Source organism: Lithobates pipiens, unplaced genomic scaffold, assembly GCF_037356315.1.
Source record: "Lithobates pipiens isolate NorthernLeopardFrog02 unplaced genomic scaffold, aLitPip1_a1.2 Scaffold_18, whole genome shotgun sequence".
Lineage (NCBI taxonomy): Eukaryota > Metazoa > Chordata > Amphibia > Anura > Ranidae > Lithobates > Lithobates pipiens.
In genome coordinates, this window is record NW_027507758.1 from 373,586,909 (window position 1) to 373,614,520 (window position 27,612).

Here is a 27,612-nt window from a genome sequence, read left to right on the forward strand (position 1 = left end):
GGGGAAAACGCTGTTTGAAGCGGGACTCAGATGTGTAGCATTGTAGGATCAAGGAAGGTTCACCATAGGGAGGAAAAGATGCTCCAAATAGTGTAAAATCATTTATTAAAACAAAAATATAAAACAAGAGATGCACTTACAAACATGAAAGAACATCAGGCATATCATCAAACTGGGCAAGCGTCGGCCGATCGCGAACACCAATCGATATCCCTTCTGGTACCAGTTCACATGAGGCAAGTCAGCGTGTCACGCCACCCAACGCGTTTCGTGAAAAATTCACGTCGTCTGGGGTATGGGTGACACGCCATATTGCCTCCATTATATAGTGAATGTTGGAACAAGCCACCTCCTCCGTTGTGTGAGAGCCTGTTTCACTTCCGGGATCAAAGGACCAGGCCTCACTCTCATATCCAATAGAGTGAGAGCCTGTTTCACTTCCGGGATCAAAGGACCAGGCCTCACTCTCATATCCAATAGAGTGCGAGCCTATTTCACTTCCGGGATCAAAGAACCAGGCCTCACTCTCATATCCAATAGAGTGCAAGGTCAGGGAGCCAAGGCGGCGGAAATGATCCAAGCAATCACCCGACCCTCCCTGTTTACGTCTGTAAAACGACGCTCCTTACAACGGCGTGACAACACGCCGTACGTAACGAGCGGATGACGCCACATCGTACGTCACGAGCGGATGACAACACGTTGTACGTAGCGAGCGGATGGACGGCGCACATCACCCACTACAAGGAAGTATGTGCGCTCCATCTGATGCCAAGTCTCGCTTTCAATAGAATGTACGTAACGAGCGGATGACAACACACCGTACGTAGCGGGCGGATGGGCGGCACACATCACCCCCTGCAGGGAAGTGTGTGCGTTTCATCTGGTGCCATGTCTCGCTTTCAATACAGTGTAGTCGTGGCTCCAGACCTCCATAGCAAATAAATCTTCCTCCATATCACGAAGGAGGAAGAATAAAGAATTATATATATATATACCTCAAATAAAATTAAATTAAAAAGGGAGGAGGGGACTAGTCCAACCACAAAATTAAAAATTATTAACTAACACTTAATAATCAAAAATGGATAAAACATACAAGGCACTTTGTAATACATGGCTAACTCAATATGTGGTTAAACACTTCATAATACTAAGATAGCGGTATTAACTAAGCTACAAAGTTCACCCACAGCAAAAAGTGAAAGGGGCATACACAACTGTATTATGTAGAACTCAATACATTATGAGAAAAAAGATGAGAAAAAAGATATTTCTCTCTCAAAATGGAAAGAATGGGAGCTTACAAGAAAAACCATCAAACGCTACATTGAGGTGGAAAAATCCACAAATATCCAGATCCCACAATGTCTGATGGAAAAAGTCATAAATGCTTTACGTCTGTGCCTAGAACACTGGCAGGAACAACACGTTAAGCATTATTAATAAACGCATTAACGTCTGTATCTGTGTTCATACCGTAAGGGGTGTAAGTTTTTAGTCTATGGATCCACGACATCTCCAGCCGTGAGATCTCTCTGACCAGAGCTCCCCCCCTCCAGTGGGGTTTGTACTTATCAATCCCCATGTACAAAGTGTTAGACGGATCCCTTCCATGTTTCTCGTCATAATGTCTAGAAAGGGGATGTTTGTCAAAACCCCGTTTAATGTTGGCGATATGCTCATTCAATCTGACCTTGAGGGCTCTCTTAGTTCTCCCCACGTACTGAAGCCCACAAGGACATTGGATGAGATAAACCACTGCTTCTGACGAGCATGTGATGAACGGCTCCACTGTATACCTTCTCTGGGTGCTGGTGGAGACGAATTCAAGGATTTTAGAATTTTTGTTCTTATTGTAGGAGCACACCTGACAATTCCTACACCTATAGAACCCTTTGAGGTTCTGAAAGAAGCATCTGTCCTTCACAGGGGGGTTCTGTACACTAGGAGCAATCATATTGCCTAGTGAAGAGACTCCTTTAAAAATTACGATTACGATTGAATAGATCCCTTCTACACAGGGTGTTTCTCCAGTTGGACTTTTAATGGACTTTATGTTATCACATACATTTTCAGTACTGTTTGATTCTACTTTATATGTTTCTTGTTTTTGAATCGCTGACTTAGAATTGTACATTTTTTTCCTTTTGGTTCATAACCTATGAGGGGCAATATATATGTTTACTGTATTTAGTTATAAGTAATGCCTTATGGTTTATTTAGTCATTAGTTTGGTGTGTTAGAATAATAGATCACAAGATACACTTCTTTAAGGTAGAGTGGTTTACATCCTAATAGAAGTATTAGGGATTGCGCAGTTCTCTTCTTTTTCTTTGTTTTTATATGTATATTTCACTTTGGGTATATATTAGAATTGCTGCATCACACATTTTCATTAAGTATACACTGTAGCGCAGATTTCCTCTTCCTTTTTTCAAAGCTGGTAGAGACATACCCAAAAAGACTTGCAGCTGTAATTACAGTGAAAGGCGGTTTTTGCAAAGTATTGTCTCAGAGGGGCTGCATACAAATACATGCCAAAGTTTTAAAATATTTATTTGTAAAAAAAATTGGAAATCCATTTATCATTTGCCTTCCACTTAACAATTATGTGCCACTTTGTGTTGGTGTAGCACATAAAAGCCCAATAAAATACATTTATGTTTTTGGCTGTAACATGACAAAATGTGGGAAATTTTCTAGGGGTATGAATACTTTTTCAAGGCACTGTATGACATATGACAGGAACTGCAGAGATCTGCCCTCTAAGAGATCTTTAGGATAAGTTGAAATCGTGAATGCACCTGACCAGAGGACTGACTCAAAAGAAAAAAAAGCTGTCCAAACTAAACAAGCTTTATTCAAATCATTTTGTAGGATTAAAGAAACAACAACCAAGGCTGATCAGTCTCTTCCTGCCAGGATGAAAAACTGTAAAAGACAAACTAGGGTGGAGTATTGCACTCTGCAACAGAGGGTCTCATCCAAGAGAAAGATCTTCAATCTGATTACCGGGTATCAAAAGCAGGAACCAAGGCCTGTTTGGCCAATGGGGAATTACTGCAATAATTGCCATGGTCTTTAGCAATATACCCCAGGTACACAGGGAAAGCTTTCCAGCTTGTAATAGTAAGGAGATGTTAGCGGACCTAACTCTGACATACAGTGGTGTGAAAAAGTGTTTGCCCCCTTCCTCATTTCCTGTTCCTTTGCATGTTTGTCACACTTAAGTGTTTCGGAACATCAAACCAATTTAAACAATAGTCAAGGACAACACAAGTAAACACAAAATGCAATTTGTAAATGAAGGTGTTTATTATTAAAGGTGAAAAAAAATCCAAACCATCATGGCCCTGTGTGAAAAAGTGATTGCCCCCTAAACCTAATAACTGGTTGGGCCACCCTTAGCAGCAACAACTGCAACCAAGCGTTTGCGATAACGTGCAATGAGGCTTCTACAGCGTCCTGGAGGAATTTTGGCCCACTCATCTTTGCAGAATTGTCCTAATTCAGTTACATTAGAGGGTTTTCGAGCATGAACGGCCTTTTTAAGGTCATACCACAACATCTCAATAGGATTCAGGTCAGGACTTTGGCTAGGCCACTCCAAAGTCTTCATTTTGTTTTTCTTCAGCCATTCGGTGGTGGACTTGCTGGTGTGTTTAGGATCATTGTCCTGCTGCAGAACCCAAGTTCGTTTCAGCTTGAGTACACGAACAGATGGTCGGACATTCTCCTTCAGGATTTCTTGGTAGACAGCAGAATTCATAGTTCCTTTTATCACGGCAAGTCTTCCAGGTCCTGAAGCAGCAAAACAGCCCCAGACCATCACACTACTACCACCATATTTTACTGTTGGTATAATGTTCTTTTTATGAAATGCAGTGTTCCTTCTACGCCAGATATACTTGGACACACACCTTCCAAAGAGTTCCACTTTTGTCTCATCGGTCCACAGAATGTTGTCCCAAAAGTCTTGGGGATCATCAAGATGTGTTGTGGAGAAATTGAGACGAGCTTTGATGTTCTTTTTGCTCAGCAGTGTTTTTTTCCTTGGAACTCTGCTATGCAGGCCATTTTTGCCCAGTCTTTTCCTGATGGTGGAGGCATGAACGCTGACCTTAACTGAGGCAAGTGAGGCCTGCAGTTCCTTGGACGTTGTTGTGGGGTCTTTTGTGACCTCTTGGATGAGTCGTCGCTGCGCTCTTGGGGTAATATTGGGCGGCCGGCCACTCCTGGGAAGGTTCACCACTGTTCCATGTCTTCGCCATTTGTGGATAATGGCTCTCACTGTGGTTCGCTGGATTCCCAAAGCTTTGGAAATGGCTTTATAACCCTTTCCAGACTGATAGATCTCAATTACTTTCTTTCTCAATTGTTCCTGACTTTCTTTGGGTCTCGGCATGATGTGTAGCTTTTAAGGATCTTCTGGTGGACCTTACTGTGTCAAGCAGCTCCTATTTAAGTGATGCCTTGATTGTGAACAGGTGTGGCAATAATCAGGCCTGGGTGTGGCTAGAGAAATTGAACTCAGGTGTGGACAACCACAGTTATAGTATGTTTTAACAAGGGGGGCAATCACTTTTTCACACAGGGCCATGATGGTTTGGATTTTTTTTCACCTTTAATAATAAACACCTTCATTTACAAATTGCATTTTGTGTTTACTTGTGTTGTCCTTGACTATTGTTTAAATTGGTTTGATGTTCCAAAACACTTAAGTGTGACAAACATGCAAAGGAACAGGAAAGGAGGAAGGGGGCAAACACTTTTTCACACCACTGTATTGTCCAGAGATGAAATTCACTTTGAGGAACCTGGATGTAGGAACCACTTGTTGCTCAGATTGGCCACAGAATATTGATTCTTCCCAGAAGATCTGAATGTGTACTCAAATGAGATGATAGAGTGATTCTATTCACCCAGATCATAGTCATCTCTACCTCTTCTCAGTGGACTGACCCTGCAGGTTCTGACCTGTCCCCTGATGTAGGACACCACTGTGATGTTGTTTAGCCTCATGGCAGACTAAAAAGCCTGCTGTCAGGTGACAAAAAGGGAACATAAAAGAGCTTTCCAGAAAACTAGAATGTTCAAAACAACTTCCCGACAGGGAAGTTCCACTGTCAAAACAACTTCCAGACAGGGAAGATCCACTGGCAATAGCTTTGCAGCACAGAAGATTTATAACTGTTCTAGCATCCAAGGCTTAATTTGCCTGTTTGCGAAACATGAATAGCTAGGTGCATGATCAATATTGGAGAAAATTTCAGGACAAGAAGCCTTCTCCATTGAGTCCACCTCAATATACAGTAGGTATGGGAGAGACCATGGTCCTGATCATCAGGCATTGAAACACTAACAGGTGAAGAGAGGAAAGCCAGCATTACCCAACATCCTACCACCAGTATGCTCTAGTGGAAAAAACAATGTATCCTGAACAACGTTGAATTAAGCCCCCAGATACACAAGGGTTTGCATAGAAGTCAGATGACCCATTTTGAAAGACTAGTCAGCCAATCTCTTGCAGGGTTCTTAGAACTCTCTCTGTATTCTTGACAGGGATCCCTGTCTAGAGAAGGAGTAGAACCAGAATCCAATCAGCAGACATATATGCTGCATAACGTCTTGACCCATGTAGAAACAGAGGTATGTCAGAAAAGACAGCTTTGAAAGTTAGAAATAGACATCCCTCTGAGCAACTAGTCTCCTAGAGATGGCAAGGTTGATGTTGGCTAGCAGAACTTGTCTATTGTTGCTGGAGCAAAGGATTCCTCCTGGCACAGCCAGAGGCTTAAAGGTGACTGAATGTTTAGCATGGCCTCAAGTGCTTGTTCTGACGGCCCACCCACCTGAAACTAAAACTGTACCCTCCAGGGGTGTAGATAAGGGGAGTCAGAGAGGTTCAACCCCCCCCCCCCCCAGAGTGTCAGTCAATGTCACAGCAGCTAGGCTATTGTAGCCTGTCAGCTGCAGGAGCCACTGTGCCACTGGGAAGACCACCTATCTCCTCCGTGTTGCTGACAAGCAGGGTCCAGCCAGGACACTGGATATCGGATCAAAATAAATTTTTTCCCGGCCTGCCTTAATAGAACAACATTTCCATGTTTGGGAGGGCAGTTCATGTCAGGAGGGAAGAAGGGAGGCATTTACTATGAGCTTCAGCTACCCATTGGCTGAGGAGGCAGCAGGGGACGATGCTGCTGCTTTCTCGGCCAATGGGTACACAAAGAGCATTGTCCCTTCCTTCAAATTAATCTGTGGGCTTCTTGTGTTAGTGGGTGTGAGATGAAGCAGCTCCAATGCTGGAGAAGCCTGAACAAGAGCTGCATGCAATGAGTGAAGGTCCTGCAGTGATCCGAGGTGAGAGATCTGCTACTGACTGCACTGCAATGTAATTGCTCTCCTTCTTCACTGAGCTTTCTCCACTCCCATCAAATTACTCTCCTTCCTAGTTATTTTGCCCTTCCTTCTCATAGGTTCTCCTGATACATGGGCACCTTTCACCCCCAGCTGCACTTCCCCTTCATGTACTACCTGTCTACATCTTCCCGGTAAGTCCATGGGGTAAACCACACACTCTCACACCGATCCTCATCACCCCATCCCTTTCCAGTTCACTTTCTCTTTTTTCTGCTCTCCAATCTCATAAATCTGCACTTCCACCCAGGACTATTTTTTATTTACTCCAACTGTTCTGCAGCCTGGTAAATTCCTTGCAGTCCTTTAAATTGGTTGTAAACCCTTACAAACCACTTTGACCTACAGGTAAGCCTAGATTAAGGCTTACCTGTAGGTCCAAGAAATATCTCCTAAACCTACACGGTTTAGGAGATATTTGCCGAAAGACAGGCACCGCTGTCTACGGCGCATGCGCACTGAGCGCGCCGCAGTTAATGGCATGCGCAGGAGTGACGTCATCGCGGCTCCGATGAATGACACCACCCGAGCAGCGAGACCCACCAAGAAGGTGGAGGCTTCGGGCTACAGGGGACATCAGTGACTTCGCTGGCTCCTGTGTCAGGTAAGTGACACATAATGGACTACTATGCGATGCATCAGGGTTTACTTCCTCTTTAAGGAGTAGTACAGTGCAAACCCTGCAGCCATGAATAATACAGCCACAGCACATGTGATCATTATTATCATGCTGATGACCACACTGTACAGCCTGTTTTTTTACTGTAGTGCATATAGGCTGTACAGTGTGGTCATCAGCAGGATAATAATGATCACAAGTGCTGTGGCTGCATTATTCATGGCTGCAGTCAGTGCAATTGCACTGTATATTACTACTCAGGGCTTTATTTCAGCTGAAATGTGTGACTCTTGAACCCTGCACTCTGTACATAGCATACCCTGAACCCTGCACTCTGTACTTAGCACACCCTGAACCCTGCACTCTGTATGTAGCACCCTCTGTACGTAACACCTTCTGAACCCTGCACTCAGTGTTTAGCACCCTCTGAACCCTGCACTCTGTACATAGCACCCTCTGTGCGTAGAACCCTCTGAACCCTGCACTCTGTACGTAGCATCCTCTGAACCCTGCACTCTATACGTAGCATCCTCTGAACCCTGCACTCTGTACATAGCACCCTCTGAACCCTGCACTCTATACGTAGCACCGTCTGAACCCTGCACACTGTACATAGCACCCTCTGAACCCTGCACTCTGTACAAAGCACACCCTGAACCCTGCACTCTGTACGTAGCACCCTCTGTACATAGCCCCCTCTGAACCCTGCACTCAGTATGTAGCATGCTCTGAACACTGTACTCTGTACATAGCACCCTCTGAAACCTGCACTCTATACATAGCACCCTCTGAACCCTGTACTCTATATGTAGCACCCTCTGAAGCCTACAATCTATACGTGGCACCCTCTGAACCCTGCACTCTGTATGTAGCACACCTGCATGTGTGTTTGAGCTTTGGGGTGCATACCCTAATGCAATAGACTGTGCACACCTACGGTTACTAGGCTGGACAGCTACACTCCAGTAACCACCTTGAATATACAAAAAGTCCTTAACCACTTCTGGACCTGTACGTAGCACCCTCTGAAACTTGCACTTAGTATGTAGCATGCTCTGAACCCTGCACTCTGTACGTAGCACCCTCTAAACCCTGCACTCTATATGTAGAACCCTCTGAACCCTGCACTCTATATGTAGCACCCTCTGAACCCTGCACTCTATAAATAGCACCCTCTGAAGCCTACACTCTATACGTGGCATCCTCTGAACCCTGCACTCTGTATGTAGCACACCTGCATGTGTGTTTGAGCTTTGGGGTGCATACCCTAATGCAATAGACTGCGCACACCTATGGTTACTAGGCTGGACAGCTACACTCCAGTAACCACCTTGAATATACAAAAAGCCCTTAACCACTTCCGGACTGCCCGCTGCTGCTAATTTGAAGAGGAATACTGTTGTCATGGTATCAGCTAGTTACCATATCCCCAGTATCCTCTTCTTTAGCGGGTGGTCCGCTTCAAGTTAAAAGTGGTCTTTGCGGCAGATTCGGCGTGAGATCACTTCTATCAGCGGTGGGAAAGGGGCCGCTTACCAGAGCCGCCACCAGCTGTGGAGGCGATCGGATCCTCTCCCTAGCCTGACATGGAGACGAGTGAGGGGAAGATGGCCCCCACCCGTCTCCATATCATTGCAGAGTGGAAGCAATGTCAAAACGTCACTTGCTCTTAAAGGGAATTTTTTTTCTTTTTTTTTTAAATGATATAAAATATTTTTTCTATTGCATTTTAGTGTAAATATGAGATCTGAGGTCTTTTTGACCCCAGATCTCATATTTAAGATGTCCTGTCATGCTTTTTTTCTATTACATGTTTACATTTAAAATAAAAGGTAAAATAAATAAGAAAAAAAGAAAATTCTAAATGTGCCCCGTCCCACCGAGTTCGCATGCAGAAGCGAACGCATATGTGAGCAGTGCCCGCATATGAAAACGATGTTCAAACCACACATGTGTGGTATCACCGCGATCGTTAAAGCGAGAGCAATTATTCTAGCCTCAGATCTCCTCTGTACATGCAGCCTGTGGAATTTTTTAAACATCGTCTATGGAGATTTTTAAGGGTAACAGTTTGTCACCATTCCATGAGCTGACACAATTTTGAAGCGTGACATGTTGGGTATCAATTTACTCAGTGTAACAGTATATTTCACAATATTAAAAACAATTGCAACTAACTTTACAGTTGTCTTATTTTTTTATTAAAAAAAGGGAAATTTAACCAATTCCCTACCCGCCCATAGTCATATGACGTCTACAGGTGGGATCTATCATCCTGGGACGGGCGTCATATGATGTCCTTGGCTTCCCGGTGGTATAGGGTACGTGCGCCCACTGCGTCACTCAGGAGCCGGGCACCCACGATTGCTGGTGACAGAACAGAAACGTGGATCTGTGTGTGTAAACACACAAATCCACGTGCTGTCAGTGGAGAGGAGATACAGATTGTGTGTTGCTAGTATATATGAACTCTGATCGGTTTCCTCCCCTAGTCAGTCCCCTCCCCCCACAGTTAGAAACACTCCCTAGGTAACACAGTTAACCCCTTGATTGCCCCCTAGTGTTATCTCCTTCCCTGCCAGTGACATTTATACAGTAATCAGTGCTTATTTATAGTACTGATCACTGTATAAGTGTCACTGGTCCCAAAATAGTGTCAAAAGTGTTGAATCTGCAATATCACAGTCATGATAAAAATCGCAGATCGCCGCCATTACTAGTAAAAAAATAATAATAATAAAAATGCCATAAATCTATCCCCTATTTTGTAGACGCTATAACTTTTGCGCAAACCAATCCATATACGCTTATTGCCATTTTTTTACCAAAAATATGTAGAAGAATACATATAAACCTAAACTAAAAAAAAATCTTTTTTTTTCATTTGGGATTTTTATTATAGCAAAAAGTAAAAATTATAGCATTTTCAAAATTGTCACCCTTTTTTGTTTATGGCACAAAAAATAAAAACCACAGAAGTGATCAAATACCACCAAAAAAAATTTGTGGGGACATTTTTTTATTTTGGGTACAGTGTGGCATGACCGTGCAATTGTCATTCAAAATTAAAATGTTACAACGCTGAAAGCTGAAAATTGGCCTGGGCAGGAAGGGGGTGAAAATGCCCTGTATTGAAGTGGTTAAAGTATAACTAAAGGCAAAACTTTTTTTTTCATTTTGGATGGAGTGCAGAGGGATTAAAATGCTTGTCAGGTTCTTATTGCTGTCTGCGTCCCCATTAGGAAGATTCACCCTCTCTATTTGTCCTGTTTACCATTCTCATTGAAAGTAAGGACAGCTATACATGTTTTGAATCTCGGCTGGTTCAGCAGGGGCCGAGACTCGAAAACATTCGTGGGAGGCTGAATGTACCAAGTTGATTGTACAATTAACTTTGGTACAACCAGCCTGCCGGATTCTCTTGCAATTATCGCAAGTGGCCGCTATAGCTGCTAGCGATAATCACTGTCTTTTCACTGACTGTGTTGATAGGGAGAATCGTGCAAATTTCTTTCCTGCAACCTGTGGTTGCCAGCACCCAGTGAATGTGAGTGGTAGATTGGTGTGAATCATCCATGACTAGTGTAGTCTGAATGTTCCCCTTATCAGTGGCGGCTGGTGAAGTTTTAAGATGGGGGGGCGCTAGACCACGCCCACCCTTTTGACCCATCCCACTTCTCATAAGCCCCACCCATTATAGAATCCACCAACTCCGTCCCCTGTAGTACATCATATACAAGGCTCTACATTATACACAGGGCTCTATACTTCATATACCAGGCTCTACATTATAGACAGGGCTCTGTACATCATATACCAGGCTCTACATTATACACCAGGTTCTAATGACACATCAATATGTCTGACAGCCCAGCCACACTCCTCGTTCACCAGAGAAAAAAAAACAGGAAACACAAAAAAGGTGCTCGGGAAACAGCAATAGGCAGAGGTCACCGCAGACAATGAAGTACAAGAAAGCCTAATAAAATAAAACAAATACAGTCATCACATTTAGTGACTGCAATAATGCAATATCTTACAAGTTTGCCTTTGGTGGTGGGATCAGAGGGATGGTGATGATCAGAGACAGAAGGATGGAGGTGGGGTGGGGAGTTGGATCAGTGGTGGGTGGGATGGGATCAGGGACAGAGGGATGGATCAGGGACAGAGAGATGGTGGGTGGGATAGATCAGGGACAGAGATATGGTTGGTGGGATGGATCAGGGACAGAGAGATGGTGGGTGGGATGGACCAGGGACAGAGAGATGGTAGGTGGGATGGATCAGGGACAGAAGGACGGTGGGATGGATCAGGGACAGAGAGATGGTGGGTGGGATGGACCAGGGACAGAGAGATGGTGGGTGGGATGGATCAGGGACAGAAGGACGGTGGGATGGATCAGGGACAGAGAGATGGTGGGTGGGATGGACCAGGGACAGAGAGATGATAGGTGGGATGGATCAGGGACAGAAGGACGGTGGGATGGATCAGGGACAGAGAGATGGTGGGTGGGATGGACCAGGGACAGAGAGATGATAGGTGGGATGGATCAGGGACAGAAGGATGGTGGGATGGATCAGGGACAGAGAGATGGTGGGTGGGATGGATCAGGGAGAGAAGGACGGTGGGATGGATCAGGGACAGAGAGATGGTGGGTGGGATGGATCAGGGAGAGAAGGACGGTGGGATGGATCAGGGACAGAGAGATGGTGGGTGGGAGGGATCAGGGACAGAGATATGGTTGGTGGGATGGATCAGGGACAGAGAGATGGTGGGTGGGATGGACCAGGGACAGAGAGATGGTAGGTGGGATGGATCAGGGACAGAAGGATGGTGGGTGGGATGGATCAGGGATCAGGGACAGAGAGCTGGTGGGTGGGATGGATCAGGGATCAGGGACAGAGAGATGGTGGTTGGGATGAATCAGGGATCAGGGACAGAGAGATGGTGGTTGGGATGAATCAGGGACAGAGGGGTGGGTGGGTGGGGGGAGGCTTCATATGGGCTGTGTGTTTCACAAGAGCCTCCACTGACACTGCCAAACCGAGACACAGCAACACCAGTGGAGATAAACAGAAGCACTGACGATCAGCACTTGACAAAACACACAGCCCGTGTGAAGCCTCCCCCTCCATCCATCCTGTAGCTCTGCCCCCCTCCTGTGGATTTCCAGCAATGCATCTACGCTACGGTCTACCTTGTTTCATAGTGCACTGGCACTGCAGTTCTTTCCTCTGCTCCTCCGCTCGGCGCACTGATCTGACGAAGACCGGAAGTGACTAACTAGTCTGTCACTCAAGCCCATAGCAGGCGCCGGGCGGATGCAGATCGGCATTTTTAGTTGCGCCGCAAGGCGGGTTAAAACCCCGCAAATGAAGCGCCGCGTCCGCAATCTTGTGATTGCGTTGACGTGGCGCTTCGCATAGTGCACTGTGTCCAGCGCTGCACTGTGTCCGGCGCTCGTACACAGTGCACTTAAGGACTTTTTTTCATTTTTTTTTTTTTAAAGGGCCATTTCAAAAAAAATATATATATTTTTTTTTTTGTGACTGCCTGGAGGGGGGGCGGCGCCCGGGCGCCCCCTATGGACGGGCCGCCACTGCCCCTTATATTATTCCTTACCCATACCTTCCCCTATTAGAAACGAGACCACACCATAGGTTGGAGTAAACTGGCCACAACAGCCTTTATTAAACATAACTCAAAATTCACTCCAATAACTTGTAAATATGAAAATATATAAATATATAAATATAAATAACTTTATTAACTTTAAACCACATTAAATAACATTAACTGGTTCTTGATTATAGGTTATTGGCGCTACCTCCACCCAATTAGTTCAATAACACTCTTTGCTTCCTCAACCTTTTATGTCTATCACCTTAACGTTCCCCCAGGGACTATGTGAATTAAACCCGTGTTCCGTATTTTTCCTCAGCAACACCCCATTTATCCAACACCTCAGCCTCAAGCCAAAAAATGATTACACACCACTTTGTATCACCTCTACTAAGTGGACTAGTACCACTTATTTTACATATAGTTTCATTAGTATTTTAAGAAATTCAGATCAAAAAGATATAGATGTAAATACAAAAAGAATAATAAAAAAATTATTGATAGAAACCTCTACCGTAGAAAAAACCTAACCACAAGCAAAAACAGAGAGACCAAAAAACAGAAACAAAGGGAGAAAAAAAACCCCAAAGAAAAACCTAGTGTTACACAGTGCCAAAAGTCTTCCTAATTGGGGAAAAAAACTATCTCCAGTTTTCATACAAATTCTTTGTGCTAATTATTAAATACACCAGATCTCCCTACATTAGTGAATATGAAAGGAGGAAGCAAGACATTTCCTCATACAGTGATATCAAAAATAAAATAAAATAAAATAAAAACAATAAACAAAATTCCAAAGAGACAAAAAATGTGAAAAGTCCAATTACATCCGGTGATATGCACACCAATCCAAAAACATATAAAAATGTGAAAGGGTCAAATGAGACCAGTATATATAAAAAATAAACAGTATATATATCATAAAAATATTTCAGTCCACAGTGAGTCTTCTATAACCGTATCAATGTGCCTCTTCAGAATACAGGAAAGGTGACTTTCGTGAGAGTGCCTGCGCTTTATTAGTGACTTTCGTGCTTGTTCCCCCTCAAGGATCCCCACTCACCAGATCCATTCACCCCCTAGGGGGTTATACGCCTGTAATCTGTATCCTGTTTATCCGAAGATTCCACCATCCAGTTGTGTCTTCAACGGGTCCTTCTCAAGGTCTTTTAAAGAGATGCAGGTAAGTCCTTATATCCACTAGTGATTCCTCAAATAAAAGAAAATTCCCTCATGGTGTAGTATTTTTGATTATAATTGGGGAAGAGGGGAGAACAGTCTGATATTCTTCTTTAAAGCAGGTATTTTTAGTTATGTAGGAATAGTAGGAGGCTAGTATCCACTTAAAAAAACTTTATTACAAAAAAGCTTTATACAACACTCTATGCAAGAAAAGGTTTTTTTTATGCAAGATGCAGTCTAACAAACCATGCATCAGCATACACCGTGTATAAGTTGTGTTATACGGCTCAAAAAGATATAATATAACAACCCTTTTCAGCAAAAAAAGGAGAAACAATATATCTTTAAAATATAAAAAATAAAAAAATGCAAGACAAAGAATAAATATAAAGCACTGATTCCGGAGTGCAAAAAATATTTATATACCAAAAATCCACAAGTTATAAACATAAAAAATAAAAATAAAAATAAAAATAAAAATCAGGATCACCTACAGCCCTTTCCATATGTCTGCAGAGTAACTGCACTTAATCCCAAAAAGCCCTATTCCCCCAGTGCTACAGTCCCCTTACTACAGTGGGGTTAAATGGTGGTCTCCTCAGGGGGCCGTTTGCCAGGCTTAATTAGGTTAAGAATGGGGCTACGTAGGTAAAAAAGCCAAAAAAGAAAAAAGAAAAAACCATTAATGTTAAAAGAATTGAAAAGTTGTCGGGCTTGTTTCCACTATCTTCAGCCCAAGTTCTCAACTCGCCGGTCCGCCGCAGAACAATTCCCCTGAACGCGCGGCGTGCGTTCCAGGCTGCGTTCCAGCGGGTCTGGCGCACCGGAAGTGACGTGTGTGCGTAATGACGCTGTACGCGTTTCGTCAGAGACGTCCTCAGCAGCGATACCACGCACACTCCCACCTCCGTCCTTAAAGGTGGCCACTCCTCCCATTCACAGATCTCAGCCAATAGCCGATCTGGATGGGGATTACACGTTTGTTTATTTGTTTTCTGTCTGTGTTAACTATGCCACTCTTATAAGTGAAAGGTGTATACTCAAAACGCCTCAACCAGTAGACTTCACTATATGGTGATATACATCATCTTATTCAAAAAAACTTTTTAAAAATGAAGGGGGAACCCGGGACTTTTTATCCAATACTTCTGGTTCTGGGATACTTTATATTAAACCTATAATGTTACAAAGACGTGCATATTTTTATTTTTATTTATAGTTAAGCTCACAAAGTTCCACAAGCCTTAAAAAACGATTTCAAGGACTGTTTGGACGTCCAACACAGAGAATATTTTCCTTATTTACCTCCATCTGATGTCTATCGGAAGGAACTAAATTGCACATACCAGATATTACCTAGTAAAATTATCGCCGGAATTTATTCAAAAAGGTATATTTATTTTAGAGGGGTATTTTCCCCAGGCATTTGGGGTCTTTTCACGACCTCAAGTTATGTCTTCCCCGTCTTTCCTATCAGATATTACCATGTAAAACTACCGATAGGAAAAAACTTTATTTGTGCCAAGGCCGAAAAGCAAAATTAAATAATTTTATTTTGATATAGTAGTTCCTTAGATACCTTCCTTAGGTGCTACTTAAAATATGCTCCCTTTGCAAAATTTCTTAAAGGGTCAAATGTTAGCTTATCTACCTTTAATTAAAATTAATCAAATCTTAGGGCTATATTTAACTACACACAAGCCAAGTCCTATTAATTTCCCGACTGACCATATTAGGCCTTTTTTGTTTTATTTTCTCATGCAAATAAAATTTCTATCCACATCTATATATCCATTTCCAGATTTCTTCCCAAACTTTACGTCCATACTCATACATGCATACATCTAGGGTTAGAATCCAGACCCAGTTGTTATCTATTAGAGTTAGGCTTCGTCAATATGCAAACCCAGATGTTATCTCGTAAAGGTAATCTACTAGTGGGAAAGGATTTTTTCTTCTTTTTATCTATCATCTGGAGTCTAAAAAAACCACATGCATGTATATGGAGATCTCCCAGGGCTTTTGATTGAAAGATTATAAATCTATTTACCCTCACTTTTATGGATTTGCTATAAAACAATTGAGGTCTATATCAATATTAAGCCCTTTGGGGGCCAAAGTGTTTAATCTATATATCCAGCTGGTCTCGTTCTGTGATATAAGGGTTGTCATGTTTCCTCCTCTCCAATTCTCCTTTATATGGTCAATTCCATAGAATATCAATTTGGAGGGATCTCTTTGATGGAACAGATCGAAATGTCTGGGTACATTATGGTTAGGGAACCCCTTCTTGATATTATTGACATGCTCTCGTATTCTGACGTGTAGTGGTCTGGTGGTCCTGCCCACGTACTGCAAATTACAAGGGCATTCCAGCACGTATGTAACGTGTGTGCTCCGGCATGTAATCAGTTCTCTAATTTTGTATTCTACATGATCTGTTTTCGATCTAAATGTCTGTCTTCTTCGAGGTTGGGGTTTACTAACCCTACATGCCAGGCATTTATTACACTTGTAGAATCCTTTCAGTTCCTCCAAGAAAGTGCTGTTCTTAGGACCATCAATCACGTTGTGTGCTAGCATGTTACGTAGTGTAGGCGCTCTCTTATAGATGAATTTCGGTTTCTTTGGAAGGATTGTTGCCAGGATTTTGTCCTCCTGGAGTATCGCTGCTGAGGACGTCTCTGACGAAACGCGTACAGCGTCATTACGCACACACGTCACTTCCGGTGCGCCAGACCCGCTGGAACGCAGCCTGGAACGCACGCCGCGCGTTCAGGGGAATTGTTCTGCGGCGGACCGGCGAGTTGAGAACTTGGGCTGAAGATAGTGGAAACAAGCCCGACAACTTTTCAATTCTTTTAACATTAATGGTTTTTTCTTTTTTGGCTTTTTTACCTACGTAGCCCCATTCTTAACCTAATTAAGCCTGGCAAACGGCCCCCTGAGGAGACCACCATTTAACCCCACTGTAGTAAGGGGACTGTAGCACTGGGGGAATAGGGCTTTTTGGGATTAAGTGCAGTTACTCTGCAGACATATGGAAAGGGCTGTAGGTGATCCTGATTTTTATTTTTATTTTTATTTTTTATGTTTATAACTTGTGGATTTTTGGTATATAAATATTTTTTGCACTCCGGAATCAGTGCTTTATATTTATTCTTTGTCTTGCATTTTTTTATTTTTTATATTTTAAAGATATATTGTTTCTCCTTTTTTTGCTGAAAAGGGTTGTTATATTATATCTTTTTGAGCCATATAACACAACTTATACACGGTGTATGCTGATGCATGGTTTGTTAGACTGCATCTTGCATAAAAAAAAACTTTTCTTGCATAGAGTGTTGTATAAAGCTTTTTTGTAATAAAGTTTTTTTAAGTGGATACTAGCCTCCTACTATTCCTACATAACTAAAAATACCTGCTTTAAAGAAGAATATCAGACTGTTCTCCCCTCTTCCCCAATCAAAAATACTACACCATGAGGGAATTTTCTTTTATTTGAGGAATCACTAGTGGATATAAGGACTTACCTGCATCTCTTTAAAAAACCTTGAGAAGGACCCGTTGAAGACACAACTGGATGGTGGAATCTTCGGATAAACAGGATACAGATTACAGGCGTATAACCCCCTAGGGGGTGAATGGATCTGGTGAGTGGGGATCCTTGAGGGGGAACAAGCACGAAAGTCACTAATAAAGCGCAGGCACTCTCACGAAAGTCACCTTTCCTGTATTCTGAAGAGGCACATTGATACGGTTATAGAAGACTCACTGTGGACTGAAATATTTTTATGATATATATACTGTTTATTTTTTATATATACTGGTCTCATTTGACCCTTTCACATTTTTATATGTTTTTGGATTGGTGTACATATCACCGGATGTAATTGGACTTTTCACATTTTTTGTCTCTTTGGAATTTTGTTTATTGTTTTTATTTTATTTTATTTTATTTTTGATATCACTGTATGAGGAAATTTCTTGCTTCCTCCTTTCATATTCACTAATGTAGGGAGATCTGGTGTATTTAATAATTAGCACAAAGAATTTGTATGAAAACTGGAGATAGTTTTTTTTTTTTTCCCCAATTAGGAAGACTTTTGGCACTGTGTAACACTAGGTTTTTCTTTGGGGTTTTTTTTCTCCCTTTGTTTCTGTTTTTTGGTCTCTCTGTTTTTGCTTGTGGTTAGGTTTTTTCTACGGTAGAGGTTTCTATCAATTATTTTTTTATTATTTTTTTATTATTCTTTTTGTATTTACATCTATATCTTTTTGATCTGAATTTCTTAAAATACTAATGAAACTATATGTAAAATAAGTGGTACTAAGTGGTGTGTAATCATTTTTTGGCTTGAGGCTGAGGTGTTGGATAAATGGGGTGTTGCTGAGGAAAAATACGGAACACGGGTTTAATTCACATAGTCCCTGGGGACACGTTAAGGTGATAGACATAAAAGGTTGAGGAAGCAAAGAGTGTTATTGAACTAATTGGGTGGAGGTAGCGCCAATAACCTATAATCAAGAACCATTCCATTAATGCAGGTTGTTTAGTGCAGCCTTTGCATATCAGGGTGGCAGCAACCTCACAAAACGAAGAGAGCTTCTATTTAACCTTTTAAACTAATAAGATAAAAATTAGACAGAAGAATTGTAACCAATAAAAAATCATATAAAACACAAGGTTACAGGTATAAACTAACACCTATACATACTCCTGCTGATCAAGACCCATCCCATAAGCGCGGCTTTACTTGTATAATTAAATAACATTAACTGCCCATTCTGGTGATCTCTGACGGTGACCCCACTTAAGCCAATACCAAATCACTGCGGTACACCTGACCAACTTCCCAAAGGCCTCCACCTGTGACCGGTCGGAGACAACTTCCGCCAGTGAACATAACCGTATTCCCTCCAACGTTCAGGAATACCCAGAGGGGCCGATCGTTAGATGAGCCCCCCACACCCTCAGATCCCTTCTGAGTACCTGTCTACCGTCAGAAACCACCAGAAAACACACCGCCAACACATTAAAACCTTCAGCTGCCGTGACAACCGACGAAACCTGCAAAAGAAGAAAAGACCAGCAACAAACGACACAACAAACAAACACATAACATTAGGGCGGGAGGGCGGGAAAAACTGCCTCCTCTGTGTCACGCTGGGCTCCGAATGATCCCTTAAAGCCACACCCCTCCCTTTTATATGACCCCTCCCCTACACTAAGTTTGCTTCCTGCAAACCTTTTTCCTCAGCTCCACCCATAAAGCTTAACCCTCTGTGTCCCTCATCCACACTGTCATGTCCAGCACTCCTTATATCATTGCATTCTTAATCCGTGCTTCTCTGGAGTGGTGTTCATTCTTTTGTTATTAGGCTGGGTTCACACTATCCAATGCTCCGAAAAGTGATCCACAGCCGATAGCTTTTCAGAGTGCAGCTGCGGTCAGGTGTTCAGGAGGTGACCCTGTTGACCCTGAATGCCTGTTTTTCATGCCAAGTGGCAGTGTAAAATGGTGCTAATGCACTGCAACCACATGCAAAATGTTTGGCTTACAGTTGTCGCATGGCTCTATTGACTCGTATGGCCAAGTATGATAGTCAACTCATTCCGCTTTGTCATATTTTTCATGGCTGTGATACAAAATTGTCACAGCCATGCATGTGAATAGCCTCCTCCAGCTGTATTTTAGACTTAAGGTGGGTGACCAAGTGTCAGGGCTAGCTCAGCCCTTCCTTCTCAAAGCTGGCCGCTCTGCTGATTGTCCCACTTGTCAAAATTATTCTTTATAATAGAATTAATATTCTTCATCCCAACTTCCATTGCATTGGAAGAGAGACAAGGGTTAAGGCAAGGTTCCCAGGCTGCAACTGAAGATAGATACCCCTTAAGGACAAGTCCAACACACAATGTTACCACCAGAAGATGCTACACCCCCCCAAGGACACACCCAATCATCACGATTGAGTATACCCCTGAATGACACATCCTCCAATGACAACTCCATGCATACGACTTATGAAGGTCACGCCAACCAAATAGGTGACTCATTATGCTGGAAAACCTCTTCCTCATGAGTGCCTAATCTGACATCCTACAGTGCAGATAAAAGTGTCCTGGTTGGTATAGATTTTGTAGAAGCAATGATGAATAGTCAGATGAATAATGTGAAGAAGTTGTTTATTCCAGCTAGCAGAGAGAGCCACATGTAAAACCTATTTCTTCTAGTTTCACTTCATTACTTCCTACTTCCTGTTCCCACCCCCAGGTCCTAACACAGCTACAGTGGTGTGAAAACGTGTTTGCCCCCTTCCTCATTTCCTGTTCCTTTGCATGTTTGTCACACTTAAGTGTTTCGGAACATCAAACCAATTTAAACAATAGTCAAGGACAACACAAGTAAACACAAAATGCAATTTGTAAATGAAGGTGTTTATTATTAAAGGTGAAAAAAAATCCAAACCATCATGGCCCTGTGTGAAAAAGTGATTGCCCCCTAAACCTAATAACTGGTTGGGCCACCCTTAGCAGCAACAACTGCAACCAAGCGTTTGCGATAACGTGCAATGAGGCTTTTACAGCGTCCTGGAGGAATTTTGGCCCACTCATCTTTGCAGAATTGTCCTAATTCAGTTACATTAGAGGGTTTTCAAGCATGAACGGCCTTTTTAAGGTCATACCACAACATCTCAATAGGATTCAGGTCAGAACTTTGGCTAGGCCACTCCAAAGTCTTCATTTTGTTTTTCTTCAGCCATTCGGTGGTGGACTTGCTGGTGTGTTTAGGATCATTGTCCTGCTGCAGAACCCAAGTTCGTTTCAGCTTGAGTACACGAACAGATGGTCAGACATTCTCCTTCAGGATCTCTTGGTAGACAGCAGAATTCATAGTTCCTTTTATCACGGCAAGTCTTCCAGGTCCTGAAGCAGCAAAACAGCCCCAGGCCATCACACTACCACCACCATATTTTACTGTTGGTATAATGTTCTTTTTATGAAATGCAGTGTTCCTTCTACACCAGATATACTTGGACACACACCTTCCAAAGAGTTCCACTTTTGTCTCATCGGTCCACAGAATGTTGTCCCAAAAGTCTTGGGGATCATCAAGATGTGTTGTGGAGAAATTGAGACGAGCTTTGATGTTCTTTTTGCTCAGCAGTGGTTTTCTCCTTGGAACTCTGCCATGCAGGCCATTTTTGCCCAGTCTTTTCCTGATGGTGGAGGCATGAACGCTGACCTTAACTGAGGCAAGTGAGGCCTGCAGTTCCTTGGACGTTGTTGTGGGGTCTTTTGTGACCTCTTGGATGAGTCGTCGCTGCGCTCTTGGGGTAATTTTGGGCGGCCGGCCACTCCTGGGAAGGTTCACCACTGTTCCATGTCTTCGCCATTTGTGGATAATGGCTCTCACTGTGGTTCGCTGGATTCCCAAAGCTTTGGAAATGGCTTTATAACCCTTTCCAGACTGATAGATCTCAATTACTTTCTTTCTCAATTGTTCCTGAATTTCTTTGGGTCTCGGCATGATGTGTAGCTTTTAAGGATCTTCTGGTGGACCTTACTGTGTCAAGCAGCTCCTATTTAAGTGATGCCTTGATTGTGAACAGGTGTGGCAATAATCAGGCCTGGGTGTGGCTAGAGAAATTGAACTCAGGTGTGGACAACCACAGTTATAGTATGTTTTAACAAGGGGGGCAATCACTTTTTCACACATGGCCATGATGGTTTGGATTTTTTTTCACCTTTAATAATAAACACCTTCATTTACAAATTGCATTTTGTGTTTACTTGTGTTGTCCTTGACTATTGTTTAAATTGGTTTGATGTTCTGAAACACTTAAGTGTGACAAACATGCAAAGGAACAGGAAATGAGGAAGGGGGCAAACACTTTTTCACACCACTGTATGTATATACAACATATACGTGTTCTACACCCTTTTAAAGAAAGGATATGCATATTTAAATGAAGTGTAATATAAAACCAACAAGGAGTGCATCATAGCAAAGAACAATAACAAGCTACGATATAAAACAAAAGATGTGTGATAAAGTATTGGAACTTTGGATTGGATTTGGATTTGGATTGGATTTACACATTCTTCCAGATCGAGTAACAACTTGTGGGGTTTGCGAGTCTGAAACCTCTTGCCTATTGCCATCATAATTTTGTTGTAGTTATGTATTATATCCGTTGGTGAAAGTGTCAATTGGCACAGCAGCAGACGGCTGTGCTTGAGGTCCTGAAGTGATCATGGGCACATGGGCAGCGGCTGTACAGTATGATTCAGGTACCTGTAGGAGGTGATGGCAGTATCTTACATAAGGTCCTACCATCAGGATGGACAGCATAGCTTTTTGGTTGGCAGACTTTTCCATGAACCATGGTCAATTTGTCAAACCCACGGATTATCTCCATCCTTACCAGAGGGGAAAGGCGTCTGGCCGATTTGTCATGACTTATCTTTCCTTTTTGCCTGAGTGTAAACAAAGCAGCCTGAACAACAGTCTCAACTATTGGTAGGAGCTGGTATGGGACAATGGGAATAAGAGTCCTGGTTTGTAGTGATAGTAAATGTTGTTCCAGAGAAGGCATGCCATCCCTAGGTGTGTTATGGAGGTTGAGTAGGGCTGCACAAACGTCAGAATCATAACGTGCACATTTCTCTAGGAGATGCTTGGCTGATGTTACACTATGCTCTACAAGACCATTGGATCTGGGGTAATTTGGACTGCTAGTAACATGCTGAAAATCCCATTGGTGAGCAAAGTTCTTGAATTCTCTACTTGAAAATGATGTTGCATTGTCAATCATCAATTTATAGGGAATTCCATGTGTGAAAAATATCTGCTTTAATGTCCTGATCACTGTGTAACTGGAAGTGTTTGGGAGAACATCATTCCCACCAGCCAGAGTATAAATCTACCAAGACTAGGTAATCCTTGTTTGACCACTCAAATATGTCAACTGCTGTGATAGACCATGGTCTGTCAGGTATTTGGTGAAGAGTTAAAGGTTCTCTCATCTGGTGCTGTCGTAGAGCATTGCATGGGGCGCATCTGGAAACTTCTCTTTCAATGTCAGTGTATATAGTGGGCCAAAACATGGTTTCACATGCCCTACGCTTAGTGGAATGAATGCCAGAATGACCTTGATGGAGCTGTGTCAAGTAGTATTTGTAAAGAGAGTGACGGATTACATATCTCTGACCATGCAGGATTAATCCATCATCCACTGTCAATTCATCCCTCATAGAGTAGAATGGTCGGATATCATGTGGGATTTCCTTAAAGGAGCCAGGTCACCCACTGAAAATTATATCCATGAGGCCCTGACAGGTGGCATCTGCCTGTGTTTCTTGCTTTAGTTCCTGAATCCTTCTGGATGATAACACCCCATCCAGACCCAACACATCATAATCCTCAATAGCGCCAGAGTTATCAGAAGTGCAGAGGTGTGCATGTGAAAGAGCATCCGCAACAAACAGTTCACTGCCTCGTTTATAGACTACATTCAGGTGGTAGCGTTGAAGCCTTAAACATAATTTGCAGATGCTGTGTGCAGGGGGTATCTCAGTATGGTTATGAGTGGCTGATGATCCGTCTCCACAGTCACAGGGTGGCCATAGATATAAATCATGGAATTTTACACAGGTAAATACTAGTCCCAATAATTCCTTCTCAATTTGTGCATAGCATGCTTCAGTCTCAGCGAGGGCTCTTGATGCAAAAGCCACAGGCCTCCCCTCTTGAAGACAGACTGTGCCAAGACCATGCTGGGAAGCATACCACCAGCTACTACCAAACTACTGTAGGATAGGTGGACTAGTTAATTGTGCTTTCAATGTATCCACACCAACAGCATGTTGATCAGTCCAACACCAATCGGCACCTTGGCGCAGAAGCTGATGTAATGGAGATGTTATCTCACTGTGGTGATGAATGAACTTTGAGAGATAATATTTTATGCCAAGAAACCTTTGCAATCCATGTTTGTCCTCTAGAGCAGGCATTTGATGGATGGCTTGGTTTTTTTCTGGGTCAGGCTTGACACCTTTATCTATGAAATGGTGTGCAACATATGGCACCTCTGAGACTCTGAAGCAACATTTGCTAGGGTTGAGCTTCATATTGATGGCTCTGACACTGTCTAATATACATTTAAGTGATTTGTCATGTTCTTCAATGGAGGATCCCCAAATCAAGATATCATCCATGACTATTTCACATGCCTGTCCAGCAAAGAGCTGTTTCATACATATCTGAAAGACTTCACTTTCAGGTGAAATTCCATATGGCATACGTAAGCATTTGTATCTATCATATGGGGTCATAAATGTTGTGAGTAATGATGATTCCTCATCTAGAGGGATTTGCCAGAATCCACATTTTACATCTAGAATGCAGAAGACCTTAGCATGTGGCTTGTCAGTGATCACTTGCTCTATGGTTTTTAATGGGTGATAAGGAGAGCTTTATTGAGAAGCACAGGATTAATGCATATGCGGACAGTGCCATCTTTCTTGACTACTGCTGCCATGGCAGACACCCAGGGGGTAGCCTCCTGCACTGGTACAATGATGCCCAGTCTAGTTATCCTTTCCAACTCTTGCAAGACTTTGTCTTTTATAGCCAGTGGGATCCTTCGAGGGGCACACATGGTAGGCTGTACCGTTTCATCTAAGCTCATGTGATACATGACTGGAAGCTTACCAACAGTGTCAGTTTGAAATAAGTCCTCATACGCAGTAATCTTAGGAGCCTGCTGTTGTACTGCATGTACTTCTGGACTGAGTTGTATTAGATTTAAGCGCATGCTGTCTGGTAAGCCTAGCAGGCACTTAACATTGGAATAACAGCTTGTCCCTTGATAGATCCAAGGTAGAAGTACCCAGTGTCTGAATTATTTGACCGCCATAAGCTATCAGGTTTACTTTATTTGACTGATCAATTTCAGCTTTGAGGTCAATGTTATGCAATGTGCATGGGGACGTGACATTGTATTTGGCACGAGTGTCAATTTTCTTTTTTTTTATTATTATTCTTTATTTACGGATTGCAGGTAATACAGAGACAGACTGTAGAAAACACAAGTTACTCAATTTTCCAAAGCATCGAAATATACATTTAGTACAGCGTGGGGGACGGATTATAACTTATCACATTACAGCGGTACTGGTCCTAAATATACCAAGGCCATTACACCATCTCACTTCTTTGAGCTGTCCACCCAGTAATCTCCTATTTGTCAAGGCAGCCCTCGAGGTGACCCCCCACCAGGCCAACCCTGAGGGGTCTCCGTCAATGGCTGTATGGCCATATTTCTTAGAACATAAAGCCCGACCGGGGTCACTCCAAGGGCTGACAATCCCTGGCCGGGAAACTGAGAAAATAGCATGATAAAGCCCTGGCAATCACCAATTATTTTAGTTGGAATTGGGGGATAGGGGAAAGGGGAGGGGGGGGGGGAGAAGGAGGGTAAAAAGAAAGAAAGAAGAAAAAAAAAAGAGTGGAAAAACAGGACCAAAAGGCGGAAAGGGTAGGAAGAGAAAAGAGTGGACCAGAGTGGTCCATAAGAGGAGAGAGAGACAAAGAGGACTCTAGTGGTTTCCCATGACCGGGTCTTTCCCTCTGCTCTCTCGTCAATGCTCACAAATAAGTTCTGTATTCATCAGAAAACCTGAACAGGCTCCAAGGCATCCATCGAGTGGTGTGTTCCTCCTCCCTATCACGCAGTGCCGACGTAAGCTGTTCCATGCGATAGATGTCGCAAACTCTCACAAACCATTCAGACACTGCCAGGGCGGACTGCTGCTTCCACATGCTAGGTATACATGCCCTGCCTGCATTCAAGAGGTGTTTTAATAAAGACTTATGGTACTTCTTACCCGCAAGTGAGGTCTGGTTGAGGAAGATCGCTGATGGGTTGTTCCTAAGATCAATGGCCGTGAGGTCATGTATAATCTTGAGGACTTGCCCCCAGAATGGGTCAATTGGCACTCCCAGAAGATATGTAGCAGCGTACCAGCTTGCTCACCGCATCTCCAGCACATTGGGCTGTGCCCAGGAAACATGGCTGCCAGGACCGTGGGGGTCCTGTACCAGTGGGTCAAAACTTTATATGTGATTTCCTGGTATTTGCTGCACACAGATGATTTCTGCGCAAAGAGAAGTGCACGAGTCTTTTGATCTGTCGAGAACTTGACATTTAGGTCCCTCTCCCACTTACCGATGAACAACGGGTCTCCCTGGGATAGATGGTCCAGCAGGATGCGATACGAATGAGAAAGAGACCCACGGATCGGCCCCTCTCCCAAGCACAATTCCTCAAACGGTGTCAATGGTCTACAGAAACCATCACTGTTTGGCAAAGATTTTAGGAAGTGAGAGAGTTGGGCAAGTTTCCACTTGCCCATGGCTGTGTTCCCCAGTGTCCCATACATAGCCAGGACATTCTTCCATGTCTTCCATTCTTCCTTGGGCCTAGAAAGTGAGAGGCTCTTATCAGGTCTTGGTCTGGACTGAGGCGAAAGGACTTGTCTGCCGTACTGGGCTCAAAGTGCGGGTGACCAATAATAGGGGTCATGGGCGAGGGAAAGCTGGGCACGCCCGCCAGTGTAAAATATCTCTCTAGTTCCCGTAGCGTAGGCTCAATAAGGGGGTGTGCCAACGTTACCCCTGTACAGCCAGGCCCACTCCAGGGTAAACCCTCAATAGGGAATGATATTGACCCTCGCTCAAGACGGACCCACAGCTTATCCTTCAGGTGTCTGCACCAGTCTACTGCCCTGTTCATATGGACAGCCGTATAGTACCATGCCGGGTTCGGGAGTCCAACCCCACCCCTGTTCTTTGGTCTAAGCAGCAAGGCTCGGCTGAGCCTCGGTGGTTTGCCCTGCCATACGTATCTGATAAAGATGGAGTGCATTGCTTTAAAGAATGATTGGGGAATTTTTACAGGCAAGGCTTGCAAAAGATATAGAAGCCTCGGCATTACATTCATTTTGAGCACATTGCATCTTCCAAACCAGGAGGTTATTAAATTTGACCATCTCTCTAGGTCTATGGCGAAGGTTTTCAAGAGGGGCTGGAAATTCAGTTGGAAAACAAGGTGCGAGTCTGGGGGAATCTTGATACCCAGGTATTGTATGGCATGAGATGCCCAGCGAAAGGGAAAATTATTACTTATACGCACCTGAGCGTTGGAAGACAAGGAGACGTTAAGTGCCTCCGACTTCTGTAAGTTAATTTAATTTTAAAATCTGACAATGCTCCATATTGTCTTATTTCCGATAAGAGATTCAGAAGCGTTAAGTGCAGCTCTGAGACATAGAACAGAACAGAAGGTCATCTGCAAAGGCAGCGACTTTGTGGTGATGCGATGAGGTTTCTAGCCCCTTAATGTTAGAATTTAGTCTGATATGATGGAGTAAGGGCTCAATAGAGAGCACAAACAGAAGGGGGGACAAGGGACATCCCTGCCTTTTTCCATTGGCAATATTGAAACGAGACGAGGCAATCCCATTGACCCTGAACACCGCCGCCGGTGACGAGTAGAGAGCCGTTATCCATGAGAGCATGGGAGGAGGCACTCCCAGGCGTCGCAGGGTGGCTAGTAGAAAAGGCCAACTCACCCTGTCAAACGCCTTTTCTGCGTCTACAAACAGCAACATAATCGGTACTTTAAAGTGCTGCCTCTGGCTTCCCTGTTACAAATAAACCCCACCTGATCCAGAGGTATCAGGCGTTGAAGAATAGGCA

The 27,612-nt window shown here is 43.3% G+C and overlaps 1 protein-coding gene across 1 annotated transcript in view; it reads left to right on the top strand.

The window, feature by feature from the left end:
• The first annotated feature begins 6,305 nt into the window (after positions 1 to 6,305).
• The window catches only part of LOC143986728 (5-hydroxytryptamine receptor 3A-like), a 119,229-nt gene continuing 97,922 nt past the window's right edge, over positions 6,306 to 27,612 (top strand). Inside the window, exons 1-2 of the mRNA XM_077485135.1 lie at positions 6,306 to 6,366; positions 6,483 to 6,557. Coding sequence (XP_077341261.1) covers positions 6,306 to 6,366; positions 6,483 to 6,557 — 136 coding nt within the window. The remainder of the gene's footprint in view (positions 6,367 to 6,482; positions 6,558 to 27,612) is intronic.